This window comes from Hippoglossus stenolepis, chromosome 9 (genome assembly GCF_022539355.2).
Source record: "Hippoglossus stenolepis isolate QCI-W04-F060 chromosome 9, HSTE1.2, whole genome shotgun sequence".
Taxonomy (NCBI): Eukaryota; Metazoa; Chordata; class Actinopteri; order Pleuronectiformes; family Pleuronectidae; genus Hippoglossus; species Hippoglossus stenolepis.
In genome coordinates, this window is record NC_061491.1 from 4,301,307 (window position 1) to 4,317,351 (window position 16,045).

General features: G+C 42.8%; 1 protein-coding gene across 1 annotated transcript in view; it reads left to right on the forward strand.

Moving 5' to 3' along the window:
• The first annotated feature begins 303 nt into the window (after positions 1-303).
• The window catches only part of loxl2b (lysyl oxidase-like 2b), a 41,778-nt gene continuing 26,036 nt past the window's right edge, over positions 304-16,045 (forward strand). The window contains exons 1-3 of the mRNA XM_035165588.2: positions 304-462; positions 4,277-4,636; positions 4,939-5,114. Of these exons, the coding sequence (XP_035021479.2) occupies position 462; positions 4,277-4,636; positions 4,939-5,114 (537 nt within the window). The 5' untranslated portion in view covers positions 304-461. The remainder of the gene's footprint in view (positions 463-4,276; positions 4,637-4,938; positions 5,115-16,045) is intronic.

Below are 16,045 nucleotides of genomic sequence, written 5' to 3' on the forward strand. Positions count from 1 at the left end.
CAACCATCAGATTTTCTCTCCATGTCTCTTTCTGGGCTCCGTAGAGAATAGATGGGGATGCAAACTCTTGAACCGTTAAATACACAGCTGCCAGATAATTCATTCACAATGCAACTTTATTTCTACAGCTCTCTAAACCAAGTTGTTTCTCATTAATAAACACCATCAAACGAGATGATATCGTTTTTTAAACGCTACATTGAGATGATCACGTCTGGTGCCGGGTTTCCGCTGAAGCTGTGCGCGCTCCCGCGAGGTGCATGCTCTCCTCGGCGGGGAGGCAGAACTCGGCACGACACCTGTGAGGTCATCGTGGAGGCGGGGCCCCTGCAGCTCGGGGATGTGCAGGAGACGGAGTGAAAGTTTGGGGAGAGACAGCTGACCGAGGGTCCGAGCTGCTTTCAGCCTGTTGGTGCAGGAGCTGCAGGACTTTCAGAGCAGGAGACCAGCGACACGAAAACAGTAAGTCCGGCCTGAGCCAATCAAAGCTGTCACAGTGGTCCTGTTGTGAAGACTGTGTGTGAGTAGATGTTGTTAATGGGCTGTGATGTTACTGCAGGGCTTTCATTGTCTTCAGCTCTGGGCTTCAGTGGCTGCACCATGATGGTTTAAACTCATTGTGGGATGATGGGGTTTTTTTTATGCTTAAAGACCAAGTAAGTTTTGTACATGATTCTCATTCATATCTGAGTTATTACCACTTGTATTGCATGGTACCACTACATCTAGAGCTTGATTGATCCGTTAATGGATCATCAGAACATCAGTCATCAACAACCCTGGTGATCGATTAAGTGTTTTTTATGTGTCAAGTAAAAATGTGAAACTTTTCAGGGTTGCAGCTTCTCCAGTGTGAGCTTCTCCTCTGTTGAACACACTTGAGTTTCGAATTGTTGGTCACACAAAAAATAACCATTTTGAAGGGGACACCATGGCCTCTGTGAGCTTTTTCTTTTCCTTTGCCCTTTCATTGACTAAACCATGAACTGATTCATTTGAATAACTGCAAACAGATTAATGAATAATGTAAAACAAGCATTAAGTGCAGCCCTTGTCACATTCTCAGCAAAAAGTGGCACCAACTGCAGGTAGTCATGCAACTATTAGTCTTTGGTTTTTCTTTTATCTAAAACTATTCATCATTTATTATTATTAATTGAAATAAAGAAAATGTCGGCCTAAATCTAATTCGGTGCATTTCAATGTGGAGTTCTTGTTTTCTGGTGTGTACATGCAGTGAAGCTGAGTGCTGCAGAGAAGGGCTGAGGAGAGGCTCCATGCCGACATTCTTATAAACTGACATTTTGACCTTTCAGCCGATGCGTATCCCCTGCAGCAGCAGGTGGGACACGTCTGGCTTCCATGAAGGTGAAAGTCCCACCAACCCTTCTTAAAACACAGTGGTGCTTACGTTGAGATAATGTGGTTTTTGGAAAGAGCGACTTAGTTTAAAGTATCATAATGATATATGATTTTGTTCAAAAGCATCAGTGTTTTTGAGGCTAGAGGCAGCGGATGTTTCAGATATCAAGGTTTCCTGAAGGAAGGGATTTGTTGTGCTGATCGATTACATGTTGTCAAGTGGCTGCAGCTTTCTGAACTTCAACTCCCTCCCCCCAGATATCATTAAAGACATTATTTGTTTTCTGAGCGTGACATGAAAAAGCTCTCATCTAGGAGGAATGAGCTCCTCTCAGGTCTGCATGCATCTCCTCAGCTGAACCTGTCTTTAAGTGTTAATGCTGACGCAGTTTATTTTAATGACAACACATTGGCACATTGCGAGCAGACCCCGAGGCTGTGGGCTCCACTACATCTGCTCGCTCCGTTATGTGAGTGTTGTTTTGAGCTTGTGCAACCACTGCCACGTTACAGTGAGCAAAGTAGGAGTAGGAGCCCTGCAGCCAGATGTTTTTCACACAAAAGCAGAAAAGTTTGATTAATTTGCAGGACACGCAGCTTTTGACGAGTTGGTGGGTGATAGTGGCTTTGTGCATATTTTTGAGATGGGCATGGGTTTGACTGACAACAGACTCTAGGTTACATCAGTTTTTGACTTGGAATTGGGATTTATTCTCTGTCTTTAGAGGCAGGTAGGAGCTGTGGCCATTTATCAGTATTTCTGTGTGGGAGTTTGGCTTTACGTCACCCTGCTGGCGTCAGGCTCCACTCCAACTTCTCTACGACTCAAAGTAAGCCATCAGCTCTCCACACGCAGTGAAACAACATAAGATAAGATTATCATAGTTAGTCCCACAATGGTGGAAATTTGCAGTATTACAGCAGTAAGAGTCGAAAGGCATCAGCAAGTAATAATACTTAAGTGTGAGGAATATAAAAAAAGAACGAATGTAACTAATATGAACTGTGTAAAGACAGGGAAAATATGTGCAGTGTGATAATATGCACAGTGCATGGATTGCACAAGAACTGTTGATATGAATATGACAGATGAATATAGCACAGTGAATATTGCACAGTTAAGAGTTAAAGTCCGTGTGGCAGTTGACCATGCCACGGGGCTCCCACCACAGCAGCCAGAGACAAACCATTCAGGTTTTAACATTTTAACTTTATTCAGAGACCAGGTGCAAACACAAACTTAAAACTCTACATAAAGAAGCCAGCAGTTTCGGCTGGCGTGTTAGCTTTGCAGCTCAGCACTAGTGTCTCTCATGAGTCGCTCTCGTGCTCCTCTCGTCTCTGTCTTAGTTCCATGCCCCAGCATCTGTGTCTCTCTAGTGTGTGTCCGTGTCTCTGAGTGTCTCTCTCTCGATGCAGCTCACCCGCTGCCTTTTAAACCTGAGGATCAGTCAGCTAACAGCTCTCACCTGCGCTCCTCTGGTGCAGGTGACCCTCACCTCCACAGTCCATAATGGTGGTGAATATAGTTTTTACTGGGAGCAGAGCTGGTTGTACAGTCTTACTGCTGCAGGAAGGAAGGACCTGCGATACGTCTCCTTCAGACATTTAGGGTGAATCAGTCTTTCGCCCTGTGCTGTGATGGTGAACTGTAGCCCACAGGGGGTGGGACTGGTTGTCCATGAGAGATGACATCATCCTCCTCTGTTCCACCACCCCCACTGGGTCAAGCAGGTATCCCAGGACCGAGCTGGCCCTTCTAATCAGTCTGTCCAGTCTCTGCCTGTCAGCAGTGGAAATGCTGCTGCCCCAGCGAACTGATGCAGATGCCAGTTCTTTGGTTTTCCCCGGATTGATCCTGAGGCAGTTCCACTGGCACCAGTTCACAAAGTCCTGCGCCAGTCCTCTGTATATGCAAACTTATGCAACTCTTTAACTTCAAAATGTTTTATTTTACATCATCTACATACATGAAGCCTTAGAAAATGGAAACATTTGTTATAAAAGTGCCCCCATTTGCTGCTTTAAGCCCACTAAGGTTGTTATTAATGAATAATGCCTTGCTGAATGGAAAGTAACGTGTTCTACTTTCACACACAGTCTCCAGTTTGCTGAAAAGGTATAGAAATTAAACTGCCTCTGGCAAAAGTAAAAAACAGATATTTTGGGGTTATAATTCTGCAAACATTAACCTTTAATCACCTTATAAAGATGTGCAATCATCTAGCCCACATCCAGCAGACATGGAGCAACTTTCGCATTTATTTGGGGCGCCTGACATCCCTCTCATTCACAACAGCAAACATCCTGCTTCAATTCAACCTGTCCAAAGGTTTTAGGAAAGACAAAATGCTGAAGAGCTCAGCTGGGATGTTTTGAATTGAGCAGTGTCAGGACAAAGGCTCTGTTGCTCTGAAGGAAGCTGCAGGGTTGATTCTCAGTTACCTTCTCACGACACGTCACACGCACAGTAGTCATTTAATGCACTGTCAACATAAACAAATGATTTTGATAATCTGTTGCACAACATCAGTGATGGCTCGCTGATTAAATAATCCTTCCACCCATCCGTCCGTGCGTTTATCCTTTGAGGTCTTGGGGAGACTGGAGCCAATCACAGCTGACATAGGGCAATATTGTTCAAACTATTTTGAATTGAAAATAACAATATGTTTATTTACATAGTGTGTCTCAAGACAAAGTTACAAAGTGCTTCACAAATAAAAACGCACAAGTAAGAACACATCATACACAACATACTGAAAAATAATCTTTTTGTGTAAAAATGTCCTCCCATTGTTCTTCTTCAGTCTGATCCTCTGTGATGTACAGAACAGATACCGCTGTGAACAACCATCTGAGACATTACCGAGGAGTTTTCATGACTGCTCCTCTCTCTTCCTCTTTTCAACAGTGCCAACCAAAATGCTGACCACCAACTACCTGCCTTGCTGCACAGTCATCCTATCAGTGCTGTTAAAGCTGACCCTTGCCCAGTATGAGCACCTCGGCTACCCGCCGGGCTACCCGGACCCGGAGCAGGAACAGTACTCGGCCCCGCAGCTGTCACCAGACACACCCAGGATCCAGCTCCGATTGGCTGGAGATAAGAGGAAGCACAACGAGGGCCGCGTGGAGGTTTTCTACAATGGCGTGTGGGGAACTGTGTGCGATGACGACTTCACTATCCACTCCGCTCAGGTGGTGTGTCGGGAGCTGGGCTACCTGGAAGCCATCTCATGGTCTCCTTCCTCGAAATATGGGAAAGGACAAGGTGGGTGCTGTAAAGCACTGTTACCATGGAAACACACATTCAATCTTCTCATATTCCTTAAAATGACACATTATATCAGGTTTTTACTCTAAGATGAATACTGGCAGCACATATTATTGATGTTATGTATGCAATTCATGACTGATTTGTCATATTATTAATCGGAAAATGACTCAAGGTAAATGTTCCACAGCCTATAATTCCGAAGAAATTAATTTTCTTATGTTGCCTTTATTTCCATCACTAAATGGAAAAATTCCTCCTCATGGAAGCACTGACAAATCTCTCTTTTGTCTCGTCAGGAACCATCTGGTTCGACAATCTCCACTGCACCGGCAAAGAAAGGACCTTGTCGCTGTGTCCGTCCAACGGGATCGGTGTTTCAGACTGCAAGCACAGCGAAGATGTAGGCGTGGTGTGCAGCGACAAGAGGATTCCAGGATTTAAATTTGTCAACACCTTGCCCAACCATGTGGAGGTAAACATGCATTTTCACTCAAGTCCAAAGGCTTTGTGCACTTTTGTTTTTACTGGTATTTATTTCTAAGGCAAAGGACATTTGTGTGGTGACACCTTGTCAGCTTGCTTGGTGACAGCTGGGCTTTATCAGCCGCTTTTCTTTTAGTTTGTCTGAACACAAGTTCCTAAGGTCCTGCTCAGACAGTGGAGTTTGACACATTATTGCCTTCAGCTAATTAATGATATTTATCATTCAGTCCATTACTGTACATACATGTTACTTATGGATGTATTCAGACATGTTAGTTCAGGAAAAATCGGAAAATATTTATTTATATTTTTATAATATATACAATCCAGACTGTATCAGTGATTGTTTTTTAAAGTTATTTCAGCCTTGAAGCGTAAATAATTCCAGAGAATCTGCAGGTCTTGAGACATTAAGTTGCGGTGCCGTAAAAGATGAAGGTTAAAAAAGCGCAAAATTGAAGCAGCAAAGGCCAAGTTATCCTGACTTTTAATTCCTGTGACGAGTCAAGTTCCGAAACATCAGTTGGCTGGAAACAGCTCTGTAATCCTAGAGTCAATAACCCAGCCTCACTTCTTTACTAATACTCCTCTCTAAATAGCTGGCGGTGAGAGTGTGTCAGTGAAAGTGAAGTTAAACTGGTAATTATTAGGTGTTGCACTCGTAACTGTCAGAGTCGTCTGGAGCTGACGGACCTTTAAGAGCCACCAAAAGCAGAATGTTATCTTTCTGCTCACTGAGCAGGCCTCATGAATCCACATTCCAACGTTATGAGCAAACTGCACAGCAGAGCTCACTCTCTGCTGCTCTCTCTCTCTCTCTCTCTCTCTCTCTCTCTCTCTCTCTCTCTCTCTCTCTCTCTGACGCTCTCCTCTGCTACTTTGGAGAGGCTGAAAACTAATCAAGCATTTTTAATACCATCCTCAAAACACGTTTGGACAGCTCAGCAGAGCTTTTCTTGTCTTTTCCTGAAGCAACGGGGACGATTCAGCGGTTGCTATGGAATCGAAGCCCCACCCCTAAAAACTTGTCAACGAGTCCCTGAGCTCGTCACTTGTTAAAGTAATTTATAATTTTTGAATAACAATATCAATGAGGAAGCAGCAAGGTTTCCATCTCAATGTATGATATGATTACTACTATGAATGCAGGGGGACGTTTGTTTTACCTATTTTACCTCAGTTGCACCCTGAGGGGAAAATTTGCAAAAGTCACATTCAAGCGACCGAGACGGACACATGTAGTGTCTGAAACGGCCTTTGATGTCCTGGATAAAGATATGTATCACCAGTTAACAAGTCTGAACACTTCATTTATTTTCTCATAGGTTCCTAATTGTGGCAGTAGCAAGGTTTCCATCTAACTGTATCACAAATTTTAACCAAATTTCAAGTGTATTGTTGAAAGAAATGACAAAATGTATCAAGTCAATTGGAATGTGAATATTAGAAGTTGGTTTGTTGAAATGAACAGCTGGTGGCACTTATGTTCCAGCCCGTTGCCATCAAACCACTGCAGAAGAAAAGGCGTTGTAATCAAACGAGCGCTAGTCAAACATTGAGGAATAATGTAGAACACATGATGGAAACATGACACCGAAACACTCATTGGAGAATCAAGGTAATGCCTTAACACAGTGCTGATGTTTTCGGAGCAGATCTGTTTTTATTGCTCTTGGCAGTATTATGCATTTATCAACTTTTTTCCACCTCAGCCAATTTTCGAAACCTGTTTTGCGATATATGAAACCACTGCAGAAAAACTCTGAACACTACCTGCTCAGCACCAGGCAGTGGAAAGACACTGTCGAGCATATAGCAGCTTTAGTGGAGACCAAAACAGAGCTACAAGAGAGTGAATAATGGACCTTGGCTGAATTAAATCTGCAACTGGTTGATATCAAGTTAATAAAAGGTGTTAATATGTTAATGTTGAGTTCAATAATTGTTTCCAGTGCCTCCAAGTGGCCAAAAAGTTTGAATCTACTGGGTTCTGTAAAAGAGCCGCCTTCCTAAGAATAAGTACAAGTAAAATAAAAAAGTGTAATGTAAAATGTATGCAGCACAGCCAAAGATCTTTTTATTTCACGCACTTCTTCTTTGTCGGAACCCGGCACCTACATTACCCACATTTGGATAATGTAGCTGATGTAGCCACGAGCCTGTGCCATCAAACTCACTACTGTTCTCCACACACCCACAGATCTCTTTTTCCATTTTCAAACTAGTCTTTACCTCCACAAACCTTTTTCACATATGCAGTATTACCCCCCCAACATATGTAATCTTAAAGCTGTGGGAGTGGACCCTTTTAGCTGACTTCCTGCTCTGAGGTTTTACAGACACAAAAGGTAAAGAGATGTCTGTAGAGGTCTAGACGTCTGGAGTCAAGCTGGGATAGCAGCAGAAAAAAAAAGAATCAGACTCAGCTTTTCCATTCACTAAAAGAAACCCATGGACTTATCATCTGGAAGTGGTAATCTGGTGACTCACCCACGCAACATGCTAGGGTGTAATGGCAGGATGACGACATTTGTCATTTTTGTGGTACGGGATGATTAGTAGGCATGTCGCCGCACCACTACTTTCTCAGGTGATGGTTAACCGCAGTGCAACGGTCAGCCTGTCAGCCACTGAGGAAATGCCCAGAGAGTGAGCTAAGAGGGAGGTGAAACATGAACCCTCGCATGCACGTGTCGCTGACCTTTGACATGTGAGCTCCGGCTCCACTTTGCGTGGGCTTTGTCTTCTCCACATTGTTAAAAATAAAAGAGGAGGTGTTACATTTTGAACGTTTCTATTTTGGTCCTTGACTGCGTTCTCATGTGGTCAGGATAGTTCATGGGTCTGCACGGATTCCAGCGACTTCATGTTTAGCTCCGCCCCTCAGTCAGCTGGACAGTAAACATCGTAGGTTGACACCCAGTGTTCAGTTCTGCGTCTCTGGAATATTTAGCGCCGCATCTCGCCAGTGTTTATTTGCGCTGTATGTTCCTGCCGAGCTTGGAGGAAGTCTGCTGCCTCGCCTCGACCTTTCAGTTCATGCAGAAGTGGATTGCATTACATTCCGTCTCAAACCTCTTTCAACATTAAGAAATTCTGGGGTTTATGAAATGTGATGGTTCGCAGTGCCAGTTTCCACAATGGTCCAACAGACTGCCCCATTTATCCAAATTATGTGAACAGGGATTCAGTCACATTTCTCTACCTAAGTTCTTCCAGTGAGCACACAGCAGGGACAGAAGCAGCAGTCAGAAACATCTGAGGAAAGAAAGAGGGATATTCAGAGCCATTTGACCTCATGGGCAAATGACAACTTGTCTTTGTAGACCGGCAACATTTCAGAAATGTCTGTCAGCAGTGTAGAATGTCTTCAGAGATGTAATTAGGGCTGAGAATCGTAATCGCTGTAGCCACTGTCTGTGCAAATATCTTCAATTATAAGTCATCAAAAGCTTTTGAAAAGGGAGAAAAAACGGTGATGGACTCCCCAACTGGTCTGGTCTGCTGGTCTCAAATGTCCGGGTAAGAGGCTCCAGATTATCCGCTTGACCCCCTAGTGTAAACTGCAGAGAGTCCGGGGAATTCGATGGGAGAACACAGCAGGAGATCCCCAAAGGATTCACCCCAAGCGAGTGAGTGAGGGGTTGATGACGCTTCTAACACGCAAAAATGAAAAAAACTGACGAAAAGAAAACAAATATCTCCCGGTGAAAAAGCGATGTCATACACGTAGAAGACAGCGACGAAGATGCAGATGTCAGTGTCGAGGTGCTGTAAACAAAATCGCGTTATCTCAGCAGCGGAATTAATACGTCACTTCCTGCCCCTGCCTGCTGCACCCAGCTACACCCCCCCTCGCCTGAATAATGCGTCAGTACAGAGAACCACCTGCTGCGTTGTACACGTGTCAAAGACAAACTGTGGGTAAAGTCCGGACCCAATTCTCCCGACATTATCCGGAAAATGTCTGAAAATGACTTATTTGAAATTCTTCTGTCTCTAAACAGTGTCCTGCTGCCCTAGTTGGTTAATGGATCAGTCTCCCAGTCATTTTCTTCAGGACATTTGTATGCCTCTGTTTGATGTGAAGTGATGTGAAGGATAGAGCGAAAACTGGGTAAGGGAATGACTTGTGGTCAAGCCGGCCGGGAGTCGAACCAGTGACCTGCTGCTGATGGTTTATGTATGGACCAGTGTAGTACAACCCTGTATGTCACCTCTCTGGCCACACACTATTTAATCTGATTATATGGACATTGTTTCAGGAAACATGTAATTTGCTTGTAGAGACAAATCCACAGAGAAATATCGCCCGAGATCTGTAGACCCACACACGTGTGCAAGTGTCTTTTTACCCAATGCAAGTTTTGTTGACGTGCTCTGTTACTGCACTCAGCAGTTATCCTCGCTCTCGTCGAGGGATAAGGGCAGAGGATGTCTCACCTGGTGCATCTTATTAACCCCTATGTGGCACACTGGGATTTGTGAATATGGGCTTTACAAATACATTTTGATTTGATTTGAAACTGGTGTTTCAGTAAACCCTTTCTAGGTCGTGAATTTGTTCAGTGAAAACATGTGATCACTCATTGTTAAAAAACCTGGAGAGTGGAGGAAGATCTTGGTGATAACAGATGCCTAAAGGCCACATGACACATTCCCATGATGCTTTGCTCAGTTATCCTCTGAGAGACTGCTCTCCTGTTCTGACAGATCTGCTGTAGGTGTTGTGTATGAACATGTAGGGATGAAATCACTGTGTGGGGATTAACGGAACCAAAGTGCTTCTCAGTATCTCTTTTCTTCTTTTACTGCAGCCTTTCTCTTCCTCTCCCTCCATCCTCTCTTTCTCCCCTGCCCTCTCTCCCACCAAGCAGATTTTACGACTCCCATTTTCCTCCCTTTAGTATTTTTTTCCCTCTGAGGCCATTAGGTCAACTCTTCCACTTTTCCTCCCTGTAAACCTCTAACCATGCTGTGGTGTGGCTGTCATAAATAACAGCCCCTCAGCAGGTCTGTACTGCTGACTTGGGCAGATACATGACTTCCCACAATCTTACAATGCTTTTCAAAATATAAAATTATTTTTCACATAGCTGATAGATGTTTCTGTAGCGAGGTAAAGGTTTTCACCCAGAGGCATCACATTCCCACAGTACTATGTAAGCGGATGTTTAGCCTCTGGAGATTCTAAAATTAAGCACTCCTCTACTATGAGAGGAGAGTGTGGCTTGTTTTCTATTTCTTTTTTGAAACATGGATTTTAAGTTCTTAATTGGGCTCAGACAGACAAGTAATCTCTCATTGTTCTGAATGTTTTTATGTCTTTCTCATCGCGTGCAGAACAGATTGGTCACGTTCAATCGACTGTGTGAACTTGTCTGGTGTTTTTCACCCCAGCCGTCCATCTGTTCTCTATCACAGTGTGTAACATGTGTTACACAAGGGTGGACAACAAAATCACACAAGTAATCTGACCTGAAGTCAGGATTAGTTACATTTTAAGTCGTATTTTTAACTAAGCTCGGGAATGTTTGTCAAACTATTATTTCCAAGCTTGTTAGTGGACCATGAGTTGGGATTTTTCCAAGCAGCTTGTGTGGTGTTAGGATGGATAATGTCAGTCATGAAATTCAGTCTGACTTTGGTCCAGGACATTCATATCCTGTTCAGGAAGAAATGTAATAACTCTGGTGATCCCATTCTGTGCCACATCCAGCTCAAAATATATTATTTTAAATCCTTTAGTTGGTGAATAAATCCCCATCAGCGTCAACTTTACTCAACATTTCTTTGTTGTTTAGCACAGCACATGGTGCAGGTCTGTCTGCCTGCTGAGGACTCTATGCTTGTTGAGTGAACGTGCACAGTGAAAGTGGTATCTGCTGAGTTTTTGTTCAATCCTGCCCGAGGACAGTAAAAACTTCATGGGTTTTCTCCCGATGCTGCTCTAACTGGTCAGTTAGACTGTGGCAGACGGTCAATGTGTTTGTGTGAGTGTATGAGAGAGGGAGAGAGAGAGGGAGGGAGAGAGAGCGAGTGAGCAATGGGGCCAATTAGCGCTGCACACAGCTCCACAATACATATTTCTGTTGCGTAAACATTATTTGTATCATTATGAAACCTTGGCAGATTTCACTACGGCCGCCACTGCCCTTGGTAAATAATGGGTAACACTGGAGTGACGTCATGCATGGTTCAAAAATGCATTTTCGAGGTACCTCTGCATCCTATTGTACTATAGACACAACCTAGAACTTGTATAGATCAAAAAACACGTCACCATCATTCGTCACCATATGGTATATAAGGGATGTGATGATGATCAGTTATGGCATTACTGAAATATTTAAAATATTTCTTTTAGCCAACGGTACAATGTTTTCATGCCTGAGTGTGCATACCTCCGGTTTTGTGTTTTGGCTCCGATGGTGAAAACCACTGACATACAGTAGATACAGTACAGAGGAAGAAGAGAGGAAACACAACAGCTGTGTTTATTCATTTCTGAACAATGTCTCATCAGTTTAAGCAGCTGCTGTGTATTTAGTCGCTCTGTCACTCTACACTTTGTCTGCTCAAACATTTATAATTTACATTGCTGTCAATAGATAACAATGCTTTTACTTTGAAATCAACTGATACCAGTGTCACCATCCAGTCTTTATTTTCCACATGTTTTTATGTCACTTCAGCTTTAATGCCACATAAAAGCAATTCATTTCCATCAATCATTCACGGATCTCACATCGGTTTGGGGTTTGTCACGACTCTGTGAAACATCTGTTTTCAGTTTGTTATAACAAAAGGCCCTTTTTAATGGACTCTTAAGGAGGAGCTGCACACTGCGACGCAGCATTCTCTGCATTGTGCAAAGTCTGTGACAACACATCAGCTCTGGGTTTAAATTAGACATGTTTTGAAAGTCGGGATAGGGAGATGTAGACAATGTAGAGAACGGGCAAAGCTGAAAATGTCTGTCGGCTCACTGACATTCTCAGAAACAGGCTTGTAACTCAATAGCACACTGTATATGAACCCAGTGAGTAATTTTGTTGCAGATGTGAGGTGATTTCTGCTGGCAGAGTGTTTTGCTGAAGACCTTTATTGGAACCATATGTTCCTGAGCTCCATGCAGTGGAAACTGTGGACTGCAGAGGACTTGTGTAGTGTAGTAAGTGAAAAAAGAGGCCGTAGGAAACCAAAGGTAACTGAAGCTCTCAAACTCGTTTGCAGAAGCAAAGAAATGATCAGGACTTTGGTCTTCGGCCCACCTCTCTTTACCAGAGACTTTCCTTCGTTCAGTGAAGCTAGAGGGAACCATGAATCCCTCAGGGTTGGCATTTTGGAACCATTTTCAGAACATTAAGACAACTGTCAGGAAAAAGGTTTTCTTTTGTCTGGTAAAACAAACAGGCTCCTATTCTGAACATGTTATTATTACACCTGAGAGGAAACATGTGTAGAATGGTTCAAATGAATGGGCTGAGTTGAATATCTTTGCGACTTCAACCAGAACTTTTGTACAGAAGCATATAGCTGCCATTCCAGAAAAAAACTGATCCGTATGTGATGTAGGTTTGTGATGTTTTCCATGTTATAACATGATATTTTCACATTTTCACAAACTTAGCATATACTATTTATCTTGTTATAGTGCGAAAACCTTCACATTATAGAATGATAAATTCCTATATTTTTATAAACTCATGAATAAGTCCATGATAAATCAATGAATATGGCCCATTGACAGTGTCTGATGAACTTCTACACCATGCTTCTTGGGTCCTGCTGTTAGTGAGCATGGTGGCTCATATTGTGATATGTGTGCAAACACTAAGCACTGAGGAAGAATTTGTCCAAGCCTCTGGAGGTAGTGTTTCTTGTCATTGATTCGCTGGAGGGGCACAGACTGCTCCATGGTAGAACTTAATCATTTCATATGAATGAGCCATATTCATTGATTTATCCATTCTCCACATGTTTCATCATTCTAATATGATATTTAGGTCATGACAATATGGGAATTTATCATCGTATTTATCTTGTTATAAGGTGAAATGTTTGATTCAGAGATTTGCGTCTGTACTTTTGACAGTAAGTCAGGGACAAGGAAATTCTTTCCATTTGTCAAAATAAAGAGTGGATGTTGCCTCGCTTAATTTTGGACTAAAACAATAACTATGGAAGGGTTATTTTAACAATGGCGTCTTTAAAGCTGCTTACTTAAGAGAATCGGAGGAAATTATGGAATAAGGTGCTGTCTTACGGTTGCAAATTATGGACACAGTGGCCAGTCAGGTGGCCTCTTATTACACTGTGCAGCTTTAATCGTCCAAACACAGGCAGTTGTTATGGGAAACCTCTGGAGTATCCACACAGTAAATAGTGCAGGTTAATCCTCAAAAACTTGCATCATCAACCATGGAGACCTTAACAAATAAACCTGCTTCAAATAGAAAAAAATTCTGTAGGTTTCTCAATGTGTTTGTTTTAATCAGAGATGACTTCACTCTGTAACCGCCTTCAGAAGTAGTGATGCCTCATCGGCTTTGATGTGATTCATAGCTGTAGTTTTCTTTATATTTATGTCCTGTGGTCCGCAGACAAGCTGGCATTAAATCATTTGAGTACATCCCTATTACAGCCGTAAGTCATGGCAGCATGGTTTTGTCAACACAGTCTGAGAGCTGAACCTCATTTAAGTGCAGCTTCAGTGAAGGGAAATAATCTGGTCCCAATACATTTCCTGAATTGTCATCTTCTTATCTCAGCCATGGAATTAGTTTGAGTGTTCACAGATTCAGATGGTGTCGTTCTGTTAAATGTGAGTAGTGTCACTGAAAGTGTTAAACCGCAGGAAACTCAGCTCCATGAGGAGTGTCAGGCTGTTTTAGATGCTTGAAATATAAAAGCTGCACTATTTGATCATTTTATTTTCCATCAGTCAGCTTTGCAGAGTCTTTGAGCTTTTTTCCAGTTGTTGTTTTGCTGTCACAGATCACAGAAAGTTACTTTTGTTTACGTCTCACCATTCTACGTCTTATGCCAGCCACAGCCGACAGCTGTTTTCAGAAAAAGAATATGTGCTTCACATATTACGCTGGAAACACTTTGTTTCAACACTTTCCTGTTGTTACAGGGCAGCGTGGTGTAGCAGTGGTTTGTATGTTTTTGTGGATGTTTTTTTTCTCTGTATCTCAGGCCTGTGATGGACTGCCAACTCGGCCTCTCACCTAACGTCTGACCCCTGTCCCCCTCAAAGGATAAGCGCTTTGATAATAGATGGGATAACCCACTGTGTGCTACCTGCCCAGCATCAAACAGTCAGGGGTGTGGGGGTTCAAACACAATCAGATATCTTTCCTAGAACTTGCTGGCGACCAAAACAGAACTGAAGGGAGGGTATATATTGGCTTATTAATCAGGACGATAGAAGCATGAGTCCAGATGAAATGTTGCTCTGTGACTGTTGGGTAATGACACTGACATATTAGACAGTTGCTATAAAGGCTAAAGGCTCATTTATGCTGTCTTTAAATATGAAAAGAAATAAACATCCGTTTCAAACGATATAAGCGTCATAGAGTTGAGATTTTCCAACAAGGTTGTAATAATGCACCTTAAAGAGGCAAAAGTGGTCACATTGAAACTAACCCACAATTTCTTCCTTGTGTCTTCTAATCGTCTCGCTGGAACTATTGGCTACACTGCCCCCAATGATTTCCGGTGGTACTGCTCAGTTTTGTCCGTATTAGCTTTCAGAACACGTGCACATATATGAAATAAATTAACACGAGAGTATGGACAAATCGCTTTGTCCATTTCCATATACGTATCTAACATTTAGCATTAATGACCCTTAACAGATAGCTTACTATATGTTCATTTTGTTCTTTTGCCCTCATGTGTTACTACACAGTGCTAGTACTACTTTAGTCATAAGATTTAACTCTGATTCCTTCAGAACCCCTGTGCAGTGTTTCAGGACATAATGTTTTGCTGCTTGAACCTGTGGCTTCCTGCCTACACAGGGAAGTTCCGTATTTAGTCTTTATCAAAAGAGAGATTCCATGAGCAGGAATTATGGTTTGTAGCAACAAAGGAGCTATTGAAACGGAAAAACAAATAGTAAAACCTTGAAGTAGCCTCTGTGAATCAGAGCTGTGTTGCAACAGATTGAGGCACCTTCGCCCCTGCTGCATAACTCATCTCACTAATGGCTTTTCCATCTGTGCCACTCCTCCCTGCCAAGCACGGACTCAGGGAAGCCCCGCCACCACCAAACCATTTTCTCCAGACTGTGCCGCAACAGGGTAACTCCTGTCGGAAATCCTTTGTGCAGCCAAATAACATATTTTGTCTGTAAACAGAAAGGTGAGGGCCAGGTGAACACTGAAATGGATTAAGAGAAATGACGTGGGTGAGGGTGGAGGGAGGAGGGAGGAGGGAGGAGGGGGAGGTGGGAGGCTGGCACGTGAACCCACCAAGGAGCAAGTTGGCTCTCATGTTCTGACCTCAAAGCAGTCTCAAAAAATAGCTGGAGCTGTTTTTCTTCACATTTTCACATGGACTGTCTCTTGCGCAAATCTAGGTTTTACGTTTCTTGTGTCTATGTTTATTCAACATTAAATCTTGATATTTGAGCACAGGCATGTTCGTGTTGGTCCTGGTTGGTTTGAATGTTTAGCTACTGTCTGCATTTACTTGCTCATCTGACTCCGGGCATGTGGCTCCAACTTGTTTTCGAGCATGTCTGCCACCGAGTCATGTACTGTTTACCCACGAAACCCAGACAAGGTTGTCATCCCCACATTTCCACTCATTATCATTTTCCATGATTTCAGCCTGTATTCGGTTTTATACATCTGTGCAGTCCAGACCTCGCTGCCTCTGACCACAGTGATTAATGTGGTTATC